Raw genomic sequence first — 17,475 nt, 5'->3', positions numbered from 1 at the left:
TTGAGGCTAATGGAGCCGATAGCCGACCCCACAGATGAAAAAGTGGCCTGTCTTGCCTAGTTGATATTGGCGACCTTGACAACAATTGTCCTTGTCTGAGATACCACATACATCTTCAATAGCTGTCAGGAGGAACTGCTTCCCACAGAAAACCAGATATGATGTTTGATATTCTTGCCTGTACTTTAATCATTCATCCATTTAAAGGAATACTATGTTTCTGAGTGCAGCTGAATGATGAACAGAGAGAAAATTTGTCAAAACGTGAGTTTGGAGATAAACTGAGCATCTTTGTTACTGCACATGGCTAAACATATAGCTTTTAGCTTTTAGCTTCAGAGCTACCAGAAAACATGACAACCACATTTATGTGTGCGTCCTCATGAAATATATGGTGCACAATGAGAAGAATTTGTCGGTTGCGGTTTGTAATCACAACATTCAAAGTTGACCCTATGGGTGGGCGATATGGCAAAAATATCATATCACGATTTTTTTCAGGCAGGATCCCGATCCACGATCTTTTCAGGATCTTTTTTCATGTTGGTTTTAAAGACAATTTTGCAAGTTACTGAACATTACAACCAAACTAATTTCCCCATTTAAAAAATACCGCCCTATAAGCTAATAAAACATAAGGAAAAAGAATAACAGACCATTAATGCCAAACAGATTTTAATCAAGTGTGCAATTCTGCAAAGTACGAACATTCAACAAGAGTTTTGACATGGTTTAGACTTTTGCAGAAATCCCATCCCAAAATGAACATTGGTTTCAAAAGGTAAACAACAGAACTCAAGTAACTCTGGCTACATAGCATTAAAGGAACTGAATTGTAAATCAGGTAGCTTATTAGACACAGATCAACAGGCAGAATACAGACAGCCGTAATAATTACTACTGTCAGCTCTCTCTGCAGATAGAAGGGTCGACACATCACTGACAGAGTCTCTAAATCAGGGGAACAGTGACTGTCAGTGATTCGGCTGTTTGTACACCAGCCAGCATGCACATAAATACAGAGTCCGTCCCCCGTTGCTCTTACTGTACCGCAGCACAGCAGCGTCAGGTATCGGTGGGTGAAGCCAGGTCTCCGTTATTAACATCACGCAGCAGTCCCTGATGGACTTGTTAGCTGCCTTCTGTAGCTCCAATTCGTCCATTTTGTGAACGATGGGTCACGATTGTGGTTTGATTGGATGCTTCTTTAGTCTAGTCAGCAGCCCCGCCCAGCATCACCGCCTGCTTCCTCCCTCTACGCCTACGCCGCTTCTCGGAGCCGATAACAACCAACGTAGACCCCGGTGATCTGGCGATGTCCGCCGGTATGTTGCGGGTCCTTTGAAAGTCGTCTGTAACTGCGGTGCTGTGCTGTAATCCAACGTTGATTAAGTCTTGACGACTACACACAAACTTTGCCTGACAAAACTCAACAAGCAAATCCAGCATTCACACAAATAAGCACCAAACTAGGAAGCGAACAGCCGCAGCACTGAGGCGCGCCACAAGCTTGAAACCAGCAACGGCAACTGGTAGAATGTACACTGTAGCACGATTCTACGATCTCGCTGTAAAGGCAGATCGTAGAAATATTTGAATCGTTAAAGGGACTGTTTGTAACTTTTTAAGTGTTATCACCGGCACCCGGTCGGAGACCGGAACGTTTCTCTTCCTGCAGCGGGGCTGAAGCAGGAAGAGAAACGTTACCGTCTCCGACCGGGAGCCGGTGTCTCTCTCCGGCTGCGGTCAGAGGCGATTTCAGCCTCAAAGCAAACACTAGTATCAGCATTGATTCATGGTGAGACCTTTGTCTGGTCAGCTAACATTACTGTCAAGCAGCTGAAATATAGAGTGATATTTTGGTTTTAGCTGACGTGTGTCACCTCACTGTTTTGAGCGATGCTCCTTCATGTCTATGTAGAGCGAGCAAGCGCGAGCCCGACGCTGACTTTCGTTGACTTAACGGCCACAGGTGTCGCTGTTAACAAGCATTTCTGAAAGTTACAAATAGTCCCTTTAACGATCTAATATCGTCATATCCCACACCCCTAGTTGACCCCTTCTTCCAGGCTCATGGACACCTGAATCGCATGCCAGCGTTTTTTCAGATTCACATTCACGATTGTTTTGGAGGAGCTTTGTACGCTTGCCATTTTGCCTTGCTATATTTCCGTTTTTCTCAGCACTGTGTCCGCTAGTGATATGCGGGTCAGGTTTTTTTAATATACCCGCATCCATCTAACCTGTTATGAGAGCCAATCCGCACTGCCCAACCCGAAAAAATATGCGTCAATCAACCACCCGAACCCGAACCACAAACCGCCAACTTTATGCATTAAAGTAGCACAATTGTCAGGGTGAGGACTGAGTCAAGGACAGAGACACTGAGCGGTGTGTATGTGTGTGTATGCGTGTGTGTGTGTGTGTGATTGAGAGAGTGACAGAAAGAGGGGAAGAGAAGGTGGAAGGTGGACTATTGAACGCAGTGTTTCTGTAAGTTATTAATAACTCACTCGGAATGCTGCTTTGTCACTTTTTGGCCCGCCTGCCCAAACCCAACTGACCCACGGGTTGTGGGACACATGCATCACTAATGTCCGCCATTTTCGTTGCTTCCTCTTGGATGCGTGCTTACAATCTGGTACCTGGTCGATATGTTTTTATAGAGGTTGCCGCCCAGAAACATCCCGAACACAGCAAAATAAGGAAATCCAGGCAGGTTGCAGGGTCTCTGCAGATACAGACACTTCCACATATGTAAGTGATGATTGAGAGGGATCATTTCTGTTTAAGACTATACATAGCTTTTTTAAGAAAATCCTACTCATTCTGCCTTTCTGCCGCTAGTAATTAAGCGGTATGTTTTGGTAGCCAGTCACAAACACCAGCTGGCTTTAGCGGGTGTGTCAAGCTAACTGGCTTGCCAGGCGCAAACGCTAGTTGGCTTAAGCGTCACTCAACTTTTCTCCGTTCTCTCTAAGGTCAGCACTTCAGTGCAACATGAAGGCTTGGGGAATAAATTGATCAGCAGATTCACTGAATCTGGAGATTTCCGTTTTTTAGTGTATGCGTGTGTTTTGATTGGTGTTTTAGCTTATTTTTTTATTTTTAAGCTGGTTTTAGAGTTTGCAGTCACAACCACATGTTGTTTTTGATATTCAAAACCACATGCTTTTGTCACAAACAACACATTTCTTTGTCACATACCCATATGTCCCAGCCGGGGTTTGATTCCACATTTTTTATTTTACTCGGTGTTCCTCTGCGGTGCTCTTTCATGCTCGACTATCTTCAAAGTTGAGAACAACCAGAGAGAAAGAGGATCAAGGCAGGTACAGTATGCTTAAAACCAAATAGGTTGTAGCCTACAACGTGTCGTCCAACCATGTTTGAAAGCCAGAGTGTTTATACACTCTAAGAAAAGTCCGTAAAAATACAGGCCAATATTGGGGATATAGTGTTATATATAGTGTTATATATAGTGTTAATATGAAGGAATTTTCTGTATCGATTTTTCACAGGAATTTTACCCGTATTTTTTAATTTTGGGAACCAAGTTGGAAGAGGCAGAGACCATCACACACGGCAAAGTTTAGTTCAAATTTCACATTTGGAGAAACTTTTCTCACACTTCTGTGGTAAAAAATCAACAATTAATGTCTAACCAAAATTATTTATGTTAAGGACTTAACGTTAGCTCAGTATCGTTTTAGTTGGAAAGCTGTTTTGTTGTTTAGTTCAGCTGTTGTCCACTGTTAAAGTTACCAGATACACCAGGAATATTTTGAGCTTGAAACTTTGAACGCAAGTTTGGTATTGTAATTTACGTTTTACCAAGGCTTATATTCTAGACTTCAGTGGACGTCAGGTAGAGTTAGCACCAGTTTTAGCCTCAGGCGGACAGATAGGTAACATATAAATGCTAGTGTTAGCGTCTGTTTTCCCTCCAGAATGTAGAGGTTGGGCCTGTGATTTTGGCTCGGTACGGAGGATATATATGTTTTAGGATTAACAGAAGTGTCCGTGAATGGTACAGAGGACGTCCTGTAAATCAACAGAATTTTCGGTTTTAAGGTTGAAGAAAACGTCTGCAAACTTAACGGAAAATGTACCGGTAATTTTCTGCCAGGACATTGTCTGTTTTTTTACGGATCGTTTTCTGATAGTGTAGCTGTTCAGAATGGCCAAACTCGAAGGCAGGGTGCCGTCATAGACGAGGACGAGACGTGATAATCAGATATGGGGACTCCCCATCCTGCCGTGTGTCGCTCACACCCTCCAGCTGGCTGTTAACGAGGGTCTTTTGGCACAGAGAATGGTAAATGGTAAATGGACTTGCATTTATGTAGCGCTTTTCTAGTCTTCCGACCACTCAAAGCGCTTTACACTACATGTCAGCATTCACCCATTCACACACACATTCATACACTGATGGCAGAAGCTGCTATGGTGCCAACTTTGCCCACCAGGATCTAATCTAAATACTCATTCACATTCACTATACTATGACAAATTGCTTCCTTCGGGAGCAATTTGGGGTTAAGTGTCTTGCTCAAGGACACATCGACATGTGACCCGGAGCAGCCTGGGATCGGACCACCGACCTTCCGATTGGTGGACAACCTGCTCTCCCCTTTGAGCCACAGACGCCCGAGAAATACTCGTATCGGTACTCGGTACTCGGTACTCGGTATCGGCGAGTACCTAAATGTAAGAACTTGTACTTGTACTCGGTCTGAAAAAAAAGTGGTATCAGTGCATCCCTATGTCACGCAGGCGCAGAACGTACGTGGTAGTTGGCCGTCGGCTGTAGTCTTTGCGGTATGTTTGAGTGCAACTTTTTGGCCAAGACAAAGGCGACGTGAGGCAACGCAACTGGTAGCCTTTGTCGCCCGCTAGTTCTCTGATGTCGGGTTGGTGTTTCTGGGCCTTAAGGCGTTCTGTTTTTATACATGAAAAGTGAAGGAAGTAGTTGTGTGATGAATAAAATAAGAGAGCTCTAGAATTTCAAACCCTGCTTACTTTCTCATCTCCGCACACCTGGCCGATCACCATGTGAGGTGGGGAAGGACGGAAGGAAGGAAGGAAGGAAGGAAGGAAAGAGGGACTGGCAGAAGGAACCAGAAGCTGCACTAGTTAACGAGACAGAAATTGAAAAGTCCGTGCTCTCTGTATCTGATCTTTCCATTTTATTTTTCTTCTTCTAAAAATGACACACACACCCTGTCATTGACTGACCACACGCACATGCACTATGCGTGTATGTGCATGTGTACACACACAGTCTTCCCGCAGTGTGTTTGGTTGGTTTTATTTTCAGTGTATTTTCTGCGATGCTTCTCTAGTATTTAGTCCAACAGTCAGCAATTTATAGCTATAATTATAGGCTGGCAGAGAAAGAGACAGAGAGTATGAGCTTTCATGCTGTGGCTTACAGTCTTGTGTGTGTGTCTGTACGTTTGTGTGTGTGTGTGTGTGTGTGTGTGTGTGTGTCTACTCTTGGCAAATATGTCATGATAGTGAATATATTAATATGAAGATCAATTACTGTTCCCACACACAATCTTCCCAGAGGGCTTTGCGGGGGCTCCAGGGAAACAGAGTAGATGGGCAGAGCTCTATACTGTATAAGTCTCTGAGGTCTCTACTTTCTGGGTTGTTCCAGCGGTCAGTCTGTGTTTCTGTCAGAGTGTTTCAACAACTGTGAATTCAATTTGAGTGGCTTCATTTCTATTCGTCCATGCTGTTACTTTGGTAGCACGGCTTTCCTGGACAGTAATACATTGGCAAAGCTAATGTTATTATAAGGGGGATAGGTCGCTCTCATGTCTGGGCGATAAATATGAAGCTGATGCAGGCAGCTGGTTAGCTTAGCTTAGCATAAAGACCACTAGCCTGACTCTTTCCGGAGCAGGCAGCTGGTTAGCTTAGCTTAGAAATGAAATGGAAAAAAAACTAATGAAAAACCATTTTCCCTTTTTCTTCACTCTCCAGGTGAGGATGAGGAGTTGGGACCCCCGCCCTCAGTAGACGAGGCGGCTGATGCTCTGATGACCAGGCTGGGCTTCCTGCTGGGGGAGAAGGTAATGAGCGGAGAGCCGGGGTCCCCGTACCACGCCCAGGACGATGGACAGGTAATCAACTCACACATCTAGCTTATTTTTAGTGCTGACTAACTTGTTGCTGTTGCTTGAGCTGTTCGTGCTGTTAGCACCGTTAGCTGCTAGCCGCCAGCTCAGTCGTCGCCATGTTGAGAGCTGTGTGGAAGCAATCTCTCAATCATAGATATGCTCTGGATTTGGAATTTAGCCCTTTTAACTTAAAACTGTAATAAGCACATTGGAGCAAATAAGCCAATAAGAACGCTCTCTCTCTCTCTCTCTCTCTCTCTCTCTCTCTCTCTCTCTCTCTCTCTCTCTCTTCTGAAATGACCTGTGATTGGCCAAAGTCTCTCGTCACGGGCTAGATTTTCTAAATCCTGAAAACAAAGCCATGAGGAGGTGCAGAAGTCTAGTTCTCTCTCAGTCATTTTTTACAATATGGGACCTTTAAAGGGACTGACAACAGTACCAGGAGAACATCAGCTATGATTTCATGTGTAGGGAGGACACAGCATTGTAGTGTCTGTTTAATTACAGCCAGTTACTTTGACTATTTTCTGTACAGTTTAAAATGTAAGTTTATGCAGTTAATGCCACGGAGTGCAGGGCAGCATTAGACTACAGATAGGTTAAGTACGGTTATCTGTGTGTAGAAAAACAAAACTTTGTTACTGTGGAAGTCCTGATCTGCCTCAGAGCTTTTCAGATTGTTCATCACTTCACCGTCTGAGTCCATAACGTAGCTAAATCTGCTAGTGTAGGTTATCTGAGGCCACTTCTTCAGGTCGTCCTCCCATCCCTCCATAGTAGAAGGCAAAGCTATGATCACATTATCCTGTTTGAGCTGTGATAGGTGGTGTTCACACATGTTTTACTAGATTTATTAATATAATCGCTCTAGGAGAGATGATTAGCGTAGCGTTACCATGGAAAACGATTCAGTGACATAAGGTGGATATATTCCTTCTGTTTCTGTCTCTTTCAAATTGAAATTTAAACTTTTTCTGTATGCATGCCTCAAAGCCATTGTTGCACTCACAGACTACAGTATATACAAGGAAGTGAGGATACAGTCTCTTCTCTTACCCACAGAGAATCTCTCCATCCTCCAGTCTGGCCAGTAGCAGCACCTCCCCCTGCTCCACACTACAGCCTCCTGCTGGAGGGGAGGGCGACGACAACAACAAGCTCGCCTCCTCCAACCACGCCTCCGTCACCTCCCCCACCTCGACTCTGGAGAGCAGAGACAGCGGCATCATAGGTGGTGTACTGTAAATACAGCTTCTTCAAAAAATAACCCCTGTCGCTGCTACGTTATTCACTTTTTCCCGTCTCTCCGTGCTTTTCAGCCACGTTGACCAGCTATTCTGCCGAGTCGGCGGCAGAGCGGTACGACAGCGGGAAGTATCCCGGCGACGGTTACCGTGGCAGCAGCCTGAATCTCTGGCAGCAAGGGGGCCGGCCGGTGGTGGCCTCCAGCTCCTCTTCCTGTATGGTAGCAGCAGGAAGCGCGAATGACGGCTTCCTGTACAGGGTGGAGGACATCATGGCCGCCTCCACATACAGCCTCAACAAGCTCCACCCAGACCGAGGCCCCGGCTCCGCCCGCTCATCAGGCTCCACCCACTCCATCCCTCTCTACCTCATGCCCCGCCCTAATTCAGTTGCTGGTAAGATGACAAATGGATGACGTGTGTGTGTGTGTGTGTGTGTGTGTGTGTGTGTGCGTGTTGTTGTACAGCTATCTTTGTGAGGACCAATTTGAGTTTTAGACTTTCAGAGTGAGGACATTTTTGGAAAGTGAGGACATTTTGTCCGCTCCTCACCTTCGGACAGACCTTCAAAGGCCTGTTTGAGGGTTCAAACTTGGTTTTAAGGTCCAGGTCAGAATTAGGTTTAGGTTAGGGTTAGGGCAAGTGTTGGGGTCAGGCATTTAGTTGTGATGGTAAAGGTTAGGGTAAGGGACTTGGGAATGCATTATGTCAATGAGTGTCCTCACAAAGATAGAAGTACATGGCTGCGTGTGCGTGTGCGTGTGCGTGTGCGTGTGCGTGTGCATGTGCGTGTGTGTGACTCAAGTGGTTTCCAGTCCTGCAGTGCACTCCCACACACTCTTTCCTGTTCGGAGGACGTACATCACTCTTTCTCAACTATAATGAGGTCACTAGTGATAGTGAGCAAACAAAGCCTTGCTTTGTCATTGTCTGGACAATATTTGTCATTGTTTTGTGTTGGTAATTCATTTCCAATACATTTTGAACGGATACAAAATGTGCGATTAATTTGCAATTAATCACAATTAACTATTGACAATCATGTGATTAATCGCAATAACATTTTTTAATTGATTGACAGTCCTCATGTTTATCCAGATTTATTTAGCTTTTTTTTTTTGTCCAAATTGTTTTTCACACACTTACACTATCTGTAGTTTTCTTTCCTTTTAGCTTCAGCAACACATACAGTTCTGTTCTTCATGAATCAAAAGAGCACAGATATCATCAATTTATTTTGCATATTCGTCATAAACTTAAAGGAATAGTTCAACATTTTTGGACACTTATTCGCTTTCCTTCAAAGAGTTAGATAAGAAGATATATACCAATCTCATGTCTACGTGTTAAAGCTGAAGTAGGCGAGATTGGAGCAAATATGATTAAAAAAAGTTATTCTTATAAAACGGTTGCTATCTCCTGACAGTAGTACATGAAACAGGTAACCTGAAAAAAATCTTGTTCCTCTGTGTCCTCCGGTGCTCCTAACGGCATCTGCAAGATTTCACAGACCGGAGGAAAACAAGCAGTAAGAGCTGATCTGAGATCTGCTGTCCAGCTGCTGTCTATGAGAGCCGGCTGTCAATCACTCGCAAACTCCGACCAAACGGTCAAACTAGGCAGCGCTGATCAAATATGAATCAATATTATGTTACGTTAATGCCTATTTCTCTCCTCAAATGTTTTCAGAATCATCTTGTAGTGTACGGTTTAGCTGTAAAATGATAAAGTTTGTGACGCTGCCGCCATTGTAAAATCTGTTGAAGGAACGCCAAGTACCGGTCACATGACCGGAGCACAGCCAATAGGAACGCTCTCTCTCTGAAATGACCTGTGATTGGTCAAAGTCTCCCATCACGGGCTAGATGTTCTAAAGCCTGAAAACAGAGCCATGAGGAGGAGCAGAAGTCTAGTTATCTCTCAGAACACTTGAATTACAATATGCTGAAAGGTTATTATGGAATTTTTTGCCCAATGATGCCAAAAATATACTGACTACTGAAACTTTAATACGGTGCTGGAGTCAATACGTGGTTAGCCTAGCGTAGCATTAAGACTGGAAGCAGGGAGAAACAGTATGCCTGGCTGTTTTAAATGCGTACCAACGCCTCTAAAAACGAGGTGATAATGAGCTCCATGTTTGTAGTTTGTAATGTGTAGATGCAAAACAACCAGGCTGAAAAACAACAGAGTCAACGCCTGGGCTACATGTTCACATCTCATCCTCCCTTTCCTCTTTTCCTCTTTTCCTCTCTCTGTGCCTCATAAAAACTAAAAAGGAAGGAAATGACATGTGTGACGTTTCTCAAAACACACACACACACACACACACTCACACACACATACACACACAGGATACGAGGCACAGCCAGCACTAACTGACATTCTCTGTGGCGTTAGAGGATTGTAACTGGATTGATTGGATCAAACTTTGGTAGGTTTCTGTATGTTATTGTCCGGAGTCGAGACTGCTCAAAGTTAGCATGTATTCACGCTTTGTTAGCTTTCAAATCAGCTATATAGTGGCTTTAGTGGAAGCCACAACACCGCACTCCTCGGACAGTATCCTGCAAATCCTGCCTGTTCTTCACTTCACTAACAATAGATAAGAAAAGGAATACAATGTTTGATTTTCTTTCGCTTTTAACAGACCTTTAGTGTTTTTTTAAACCCTCGGTTTTGTTTGTGGTTGTATTTAGATATTAGCTTGTTTTATGTGTTCAAGCAGTGGTTCCTACAGGTTGTGGATTTATTTGTTGTGGTTGACCCCTGGGCGCTGTGAAGCAGTGAGATCAGCAAATCGCAAGTTAAAGCTCCAGTAGTCAGTATATTTTTGGCATCATTGGGCAAAAATTCTATAATAACCTTTCAGCATATTGTAATTCAAGTGTTCTGAGAGATAACTAGACTTCTCCTCCTCCTCATGGCTCTGTTTTCAGGCTTTAGAACATCTAGCCTGTGACGGGAGACTTTGACCAATCACAGGTCAGAGAGGGTTCCTATTGGCTGCGCTCCGGTCATGTGACCAGAACTTGGCGTTCCTTCACCAGATTTCACAATGGCGGCGGTCTGTGAAATCTTGCAGATGCCGATAGGAGCACCGGAGGACACAGAGGAACATGATTTTTTCCAGGTTACCTGTTTCATGTACTACTGTCACGATATAGCAACCGTTTTATAAAAATAACTTTTTTTGATCATATTTGCCCCAATCTCTGCTACTTCAGCTTTAAGCACCATTTAGGACAATTTGTCGACAACATGATGTTGCCTGGCAACCAGCAGGGAATCCTGGAATTCACCGCAACCCCTTTAAAACCACAACTTGTAATTTTTCATTTGAACAGAGCCAGGCTAGCTGTTTCCCCCTGTTTCCAGTCTTTGTGCTAAGCTAAGCTATCTATCTCTCTCGGCTGTAGCTTCCCATTTATCGTACAGACATGAGAGTGGTATTGATCTTCTCATCCAACTCTTACCAAGAAAGCTACCGTAATAAGCATATTTAAGTTATATGCATTTGCATAAAGCAACATATTTGTCAACTCCCATGTTGATAAGAGTATTATACTTGACAAATCTCCCTTTAAGGTACATTTTGAACATCATTCTCTCTCTCTAGCCACTAGTTCCGCCCACCTTGAAGATCTAGCCTATCTGGATGAGCAGCAGAGACACGTCCCTTCAAGGACGTCCCTCAGAATGCCCAGACAGAATTCTGGGAGTCGTAGTCAACAGGACCACAGAGGTGAACACATACAAATGCAAAAATGAACTTTCAAACATACCATACAAACAGTATTATAATACTCCTTCTCTCCTCCTTCCCCTCTTCTCCTGCAGTTCGTTTCACTCCCTCTCTCAACCTGAAGCCCCTCCACTTTGAGGTTCCCGGTCTCTCGTCTGATTGGCTGTTCACCGGCAGGGAGTGGCTCTTCCAGGAAGTGGACGCTTGTCTTCGCAGTGGCGACCCGTCGACCAGTCGGGGCGTGGTGATTATCGGCAACATGGGCTTCGGCAAGACGGCTATCATCGCCCGTCTGGTGGCGCTCAGTTGTCACGGAAACCGCATGTCGCCAACCGCTACCGGCAACCAGACCATGCCTAAACGTAAGCAGAAAAAGACATAACATATAGTGTTATTAGGGATGCTAATTTTAAAAAAAATTCTTAACAGATTCGTTAACCGATTATTAACCGTTAACCGACAAGATTTTGCCTCGCATGCAGCAGTGCGCCAGCTGCAGTGTATGAGCACAACAGACAACTGAGTCTCCAGTTCACCTGTACGGGAGCGTTAACTTAGCAGGCAGCCACTTTCCCAGTAAAAGTCTCCACCGCACATTTAGTTTAGTTTAGCAGGTTGTCCGCTGTGTGTCTGCCCGGCGTAACGATAGCGATTTTCTGACAAACAGTGTGTGTGTTTGTGCTACGTTAGCAGCTGCTAGCATTGCCGGTGGCTCCGTGCCCACTGTAGCTACACACATACGCTCTGTCAGCACTGCGTGACCACAGCAAGTTTCCGACCGACTGTGTTGTCGGTGGCGTTCTAGCTGTGAACGTAGCTGTAGCAGACAGTGTGTTTACAGTTTATTTGTCGGTGAATAAATGCTACGAGGCTACAACTCCTCCGCTCAAGCGAGCTATAGACAGGAGCCAACTTCCTGTGTCTGTAACGCCGGCTCCGCCTATTAAGGTGGGCTCTTAAGGTGGACCAGCTTTTCCCCTTCAAGTGACAAGTTTTTCTCAGATTTTTAATTAATTATTAACATTTCTTTTAACCGTTTTAACCGATAACGTTAATCGGTTAAAATGCTTAATGTCGGTTAACGGTTAAACGGATAATTATTAACATCCCTATGTGTTATACCAATCAAGTTACCTGTTATTAGTAAAAAAATTAATCCAAAATTAAAGTGCGTAGCACATCTCGTATCCACACCACGTTTTATTCACTGAATTTTACTGGGGTGAGGTGTCTGAGTGTATTTTCAGTTTTTATTTACAGACCATTGGTCAAGTTACTTATAGATGAACATTATTACCGTCATGTTTATTTAATAATTTTTTTTAATTTTATAAATGACCATAAATATGAAACTCATTACAATATTAATATACTTTACCAAATACAATCTTTCATCTTAATCAATCAATGAGTAAAAAGGTTGAACCTCCATTTCTCAGTAGAAAGCAACACATCCTGTTCGCTGTCAACTGTATTTTTTCAAACTCTTTAAAAAAAAAAGAATATACTCAGATTTCTTTTATCTCTTTCATCTCATTTATGGATAATATGAACTCACTTCAAAGTCAATCTGCAGTTGACCTTAAAGGGGACATATCATGAAAAACTCTTTCGGTGCTTGTGCACATCCATCTGGGTATCTGGAGTTCCTACCAACCCACAAATAAGACGACCCAGTCAGTTTTTGGTGGGCTGCGTGGATCAGAAAACATTTGATTCAACAAGCCATTCAGATTTGGCTCCCCTTCCTATGTCACATGCAGTCTCATTTGAATACACCCCCCACAGCTTGAGAACTACCTTTGTAAAGGTGAACCATATTTTTCTCATAAGCCGATCAGAGCAGACTGGGCTTTTTTTCTGGAGGGGCCTTTTTGGGGGAGCGTTTCAGACAGAGGGTGAAGACAGACAGGATGAGAACAATAATGTGTTTTTTTTAACATTAAAACATATGAACATGTTCTAGCAGAAACCCAAAATACAAGTACCAACCTTGTATCATTTCTAGACCAATCCTGTACTTTGAGAATATCCAGGCCGCCTCTAGCCCTTTTGGTGCCCCAGGTGATATTCAGATTTGGAGCCACCGCCGCGGCTAACCCTAGCCCCGTAAACCGCATAACACATCAGACATCACAATGATTTTTGGACAAAAATTAAGATTTTTTTATTTTCATAAAAAACTGTTTATTATAATATAAATAAACAATTGCTCCCTGATATTGTTGGCTTAAAAGTATTTAGTCAGAGAGATACAGGAGTGTAGAAGTGTATTTCTTTCTTTATTTGTTCATTTGTTCCATCAATGCAGAAAATGAGGAAAGGGTGCCCACTGGCATTATTTAAAACATTTTTTTATTTTTTTTAAGGGCAACCAGCACCCCCCGGAAGGTGGCGCCCTAGGCGACCTGCTATATGGCTTATGCCCTAAAGCCGGCCCTGAATAAAGCGTGGTGTACTAGAGAATTAGCGGCATGTTTTAACTTTGGACCTGCATTGAAGCTCACACTGGGGAATAACGAATCACAACCATGCTTTACCTACTTATGCAAATTATGAGTGGATTCATAGTACAATGCATTATTCAGATATTATTAGATAATTCACTCTGAACAGATACAAACAGCATTCAGATTATTGTGCAACTTGACGGTAGAAAAAGGACGAGCTAAAGTTAGGGGACTTTCTCTCAAGTTCATGCAAACAGCCAACTGAGAGAGATTTTCAGATTTTTGTCCATAGCTTTTTCTTCCTTTTTCAGACCAACTTCATTATATATATATATACATATATATATATATACATATATATATATATTTGTAATTATGCAATATGGCCCAATGAGTTATTATGGCCCATTTTTGTTTGAACTTCCTCCCATTATATACACAACATCCAGTTCATGCAATATTGCCCAATGCAATTCTGATTGTATTTTCTGATTAAAAACTCCCGTCCTATTTCCACTATTCTTTAACAGTTACACAGCTTTTATTTACCGTCAGTTTAGAAATGTAGAAAATCTGTAAGAATATATGCTCATGCATGTAAAATTAGAAAGAAGAATACAGATTAAAAAGCCCAGTGTTGTTTTCGAAATGTTTTACGATTAGCTTCATTTTATACAGTATACCCAGCACTTGAAGGGGACACAGTAAATTGTTGGCAGGAGCCCAAATCACATGCTTGCCAAAGGACCCCCAGTGAGTTCTTCCAGCCATGAAGACAACCTGAATCATTCTGTAAGAGACAGCTGAGTCATCAGGCAGAACCCAATAAAACTCACAACCAGCAACCAGACTCACGGCTGAGCCAAACACCAGAAAAACACATTAAAACATGCAGTGGAAAAAAAATACACCAAAGCAATAGAAATGTGGTTGAGTAAAGAAGGCAGCATCCAGAAGAAAGAGAGGAATGATTTGTTTTTACTGAGATTTAAAGGTCCCATATCATGCTCATTTTCAGGTTCATACTTGTATTTTGTGTTTCTACTAGAACATGTTTACATGCTGTAATGTTCATAAAAAACTTTATTTTCCTCATACTGTCTGCCTGAATATGCCTGTATTTACCCTTTGTCTTAAACGCTCCGTTTTAGTGCATTTCGACGGAATTGCAACAGAATTGCGTTGCTAGGCAACAGCTTGGGTCCATGTGTACTTCCTGTCAGTTGATGACATTCACATACACTGCAACCAGAAATAAGCTGGGACACATTTAGAATGTTTATGTTTAAATCTGTGAAAAGGGTCTAAATATTGTATATTTGTGATATCACAAATGGACAGAAATCCTGACAGCTTGTTTCTGAATACGAGCTGTGTGTATTTCCCTGTGGATTGAGTGTTTCGATACTTTCACAGTATATATATATATAGGATTTAAGATTGCTTTGTAATAAAAAAAAAACTGGGTTTTAAAATTTTAAATGGGACCTTTAAAATATAGAAAAGTTCTGATATTCATGCTCTCACTCCAGCAGGTGTAGAGGCTGCTTCTTTCTCCCATGACTCCCTGGGAAGAGGAGGTGGGGGAGATGAAGGAGGGGGAGGAAGCTGTCCGGGGACTCCAGAGATGAGGAGGAGACAGGAGGAGGCGCTGAGGAGGCTTGCAGGACAGGTAGGATCCCCACTTTGCTTCACGTAGATCTACTGTACAACACAATTGATTACTAGAAAGCAGTTACTGGAAGTACATTAACTCAAGTACATTAACTGGACTTAAGAACTGTTCTGTGTGAAAGTATCCATGACAAAAACATCTGTTCGAAAGAATCTATTGACGTGCAAATTAATCGCACATCCTACCAGGAAGTCACTGCACACAGCCAAGAAATAGTGTGTGCACTTATGCATAACCCCGCATAAAGACACAAATTCGGTTAACTGTTTCCCCCCGCTTCCAGTCTTTGTGCTAAGCTAACCGGCTGCTAACTCCTGCTACATTTTACCGTATGAGAGTGATATTAATCTTCTTATTTAACTCTCGTCAAGGAAGCATATAATAATATTATTATTATAGTATTTTGCAAAATGACAAACTTGTTGTTGGTTAATTTTACACAGAATGCTTTTCTACTGATTTGTAAAGCCAAGACAGACACATTTCATCACAAGACATCTCTCCAGCGGAAACTTGAAAGGCTGGTCCAGAAATCCACATCATCATCTTCCTGTCTGTCTTTGCAGGTAGTCTCATATCATTTCTGTCAAGCTGATAACTGTCACACCTGTCTGGTTCCGGAGTTCGTCCACAACATGGCGGCGACGCTGAGCGACGCCCCTCAGCTGTCGGCCTATCGGGAGCTGCTGCACCGGACGCCGCAGCTGCAGAGCACGCTCAGCATGCGCTCCTGCATCCAGGATCCGAGCTCTGCCCTCCAGAGAGGAATACTGGAGCCGCTGGACGCTCTCCACAGAGGTACACTGGGGTTGGACTGTACTCTGCTAGCTTCTCTTCTGTAAAGTCAGGGATAGTACTTCATGTGTTCTGTTGGTTTTTTTAACAGAGAGGAAGTTGCACGTGGAGGGGGCGGGGCTTATTATACTTATTGACGGGCTGAACGAGGCAGAGTTCCACCGGCCAGACTACGGCGACACGCTCACTTCCTTCCTGTCCCGCAACGTCCAGAAATTTCCTTCCTGGTTGAAGGTCATTACCACCGTCAGGACTGGTCAGCAGGTATACACTCTCCACACACACACTTCAGGGAACAGCTGGTGGATGTTCTGCTAAATTATACATTTATTAAAGCTGCACAGAAGCTCACCACCATCTCTGATCACCAGATTCCCTTCAAAACTCTAACAATGACTGCCTTTTTTAACAGCAAAAATACACCTAACATATGGTGACCAGACGTCCCGGTTTGTCCTGTGTCATTGTTTTTTAACAATAAAACAACTATTAACTAAGTTTAATTAACCATCAATTTACCGTTTATAAATGATTGGTTATTATAAAGTGTTAAAACAAGACCCCTTTCACAGTTCTTGTTTCAACACATTTTCAACGAACCAATGAAGCCGACGAAGCTTAACAAAATCTGTTTCTCTGTTTTTCATCATCAGGACATCACTCGCTCTCTACCTTTTCACTGCATCTCTCTCGATAAGATGGAGGAGAACGGCGCCATAGACCAGGACCTACAGGTAACATGCACACAGTCTGTCCGCCTGTCTCTCTATGTACAGTATCGATCTGTTCATTTATACATCGGTCTTGTTTTTTCCCTCAGGGTTACCTGTTGCAGCGTATCCACAGCAGCGCAGAGATCCAGAGCAACGTGTCGCTGAGCAACGGTCGCCTCGACAACACGGCACTGGCCAAGCTGATCGGCCACCTGAAGAGCCTGAGCAAGGGCTCGTACCTCTACCTGAAACTGACCCTGGACCTGATAGAGGGAGGATACCTGGTACTAAAGAGTTCCAGCTTCAAGGTGAGGAAAGGGGTGGAGGGGAAGGAGGGAAGAAAGGACGGGTAGAGGTAAAATGACGTTAGTCAGGTTAGTCAGGTTAGTCAGTTATAATAGATAATGATCTACTTTGGAATTGTTTTGGTTATGATACTTACTTTGTTTTTCTTTTTATTAATGAACTAAAAATACCCAAATCTTCTGAAAAAGTGTGCTAGCTCGCTCTGAACATTGTTGTTAGCTGCTAAAAAATTAGGGCTGTCAAAGTTAACGTGATGATAATGCGTTAACACAACTTGTGATTTTTAGGTTGTAGCGGGCTCAGTTGTAAAGCTAGAGTGAAGATACTGTTATCATCTGAAACTAGGAAACCTAAAGAATCCATGGTACCAACCATGTCATACTTACTCTAAATGTTGGCGAGGAAAAACTGGCATG

At 43.1% G+C, this 17,475-nt stretch overlaps 1 protein-coding gene across 5 annotated transcripts in view; it reads left to right on the top strand.

Annotated features, from left to right (window-relative positions):
* The window catches only part of tanc2a (tetratricopeptide repeat, ankyrin repeat and coiled-coil containing 2a), a 66,036-nt gene that overhangs the window by 31,515 nt on the left and 17,046 nt on the right, over nucleotides 1-17,475 (top strand). For 3 of the 5 annotated variants that reach the window (XM_074657233.1, XM_074657232.1, XM_074657230.1), the window contains 10 exons: nucleotides 5,995-6,134; nucleotides 7,194-7,362; nucleotides 7,451-7,771; nucleotides 10,995-11,120; nucleotides 11,216-11,482; nucleotides 15,103-15,242; nucleotides 15,812-16,043; nucleotides 16,132-16,304; nucleotides 16,694-16,774; nucleotides 16,861-17,061. In XM_074657233.1, coding sequence (XP_074513334.1) covers nucleotides 5,995-6,134; nucleotides 7,194-7,362; nucleotides 7,451-7,771; nucleotides 10,995-11,120; nucleotides 11,216-11,482; nucleotides 15,103-15,242; nucleotides 15,812-16,043; nucleotides 16,132-16,304; nucleotides 16,694-16,774; nucleotides 16,861-17,061 — 1,850 coding nt within the window. Of the gene's footprint in view, nucleotides 1-5,994; nucleotides 6,135-7,193; nucleotides 7,363-7,450; nucleotides 7,772-9,671; nucleotides 9,810-10,994; nucleotides 11,121-11,215; nucleotides 11,483-15,102; nucleotides 15,243-15,811; nucleotides 16,044-16,131; nucleotides 16,305-16,693; nucleotides 16,775-16,860; nucleotides 17,062-17,475 lie in introns of those variants that run through there. The other 2 variants (XM_074657231.1, XM_074657234.1) reach the window with 2 other exon arrangements.

This window comes from Sebastes fasciatus, chromosome 13 (assembly GCF_043250625.1).
Source record: "Sebastes fasciatus isolate fSebFas1 chromosome 13, fSebFas1.pri, whole genome shotgun sequence".
In the NCBI taxonomy this organism is placed as follows: domain Eukaryota; kingdom Metazoa; phylum Chordata; class Actinopteri; order Perciformes; family Sebastidae; genus Sebastes; species Sebastes fasciatus.
The sequence above is the reverse complement of the archived record's forward strand: the minus strand, read 5'-3'. Positions and strand labels throughout refer to the sequence as shown.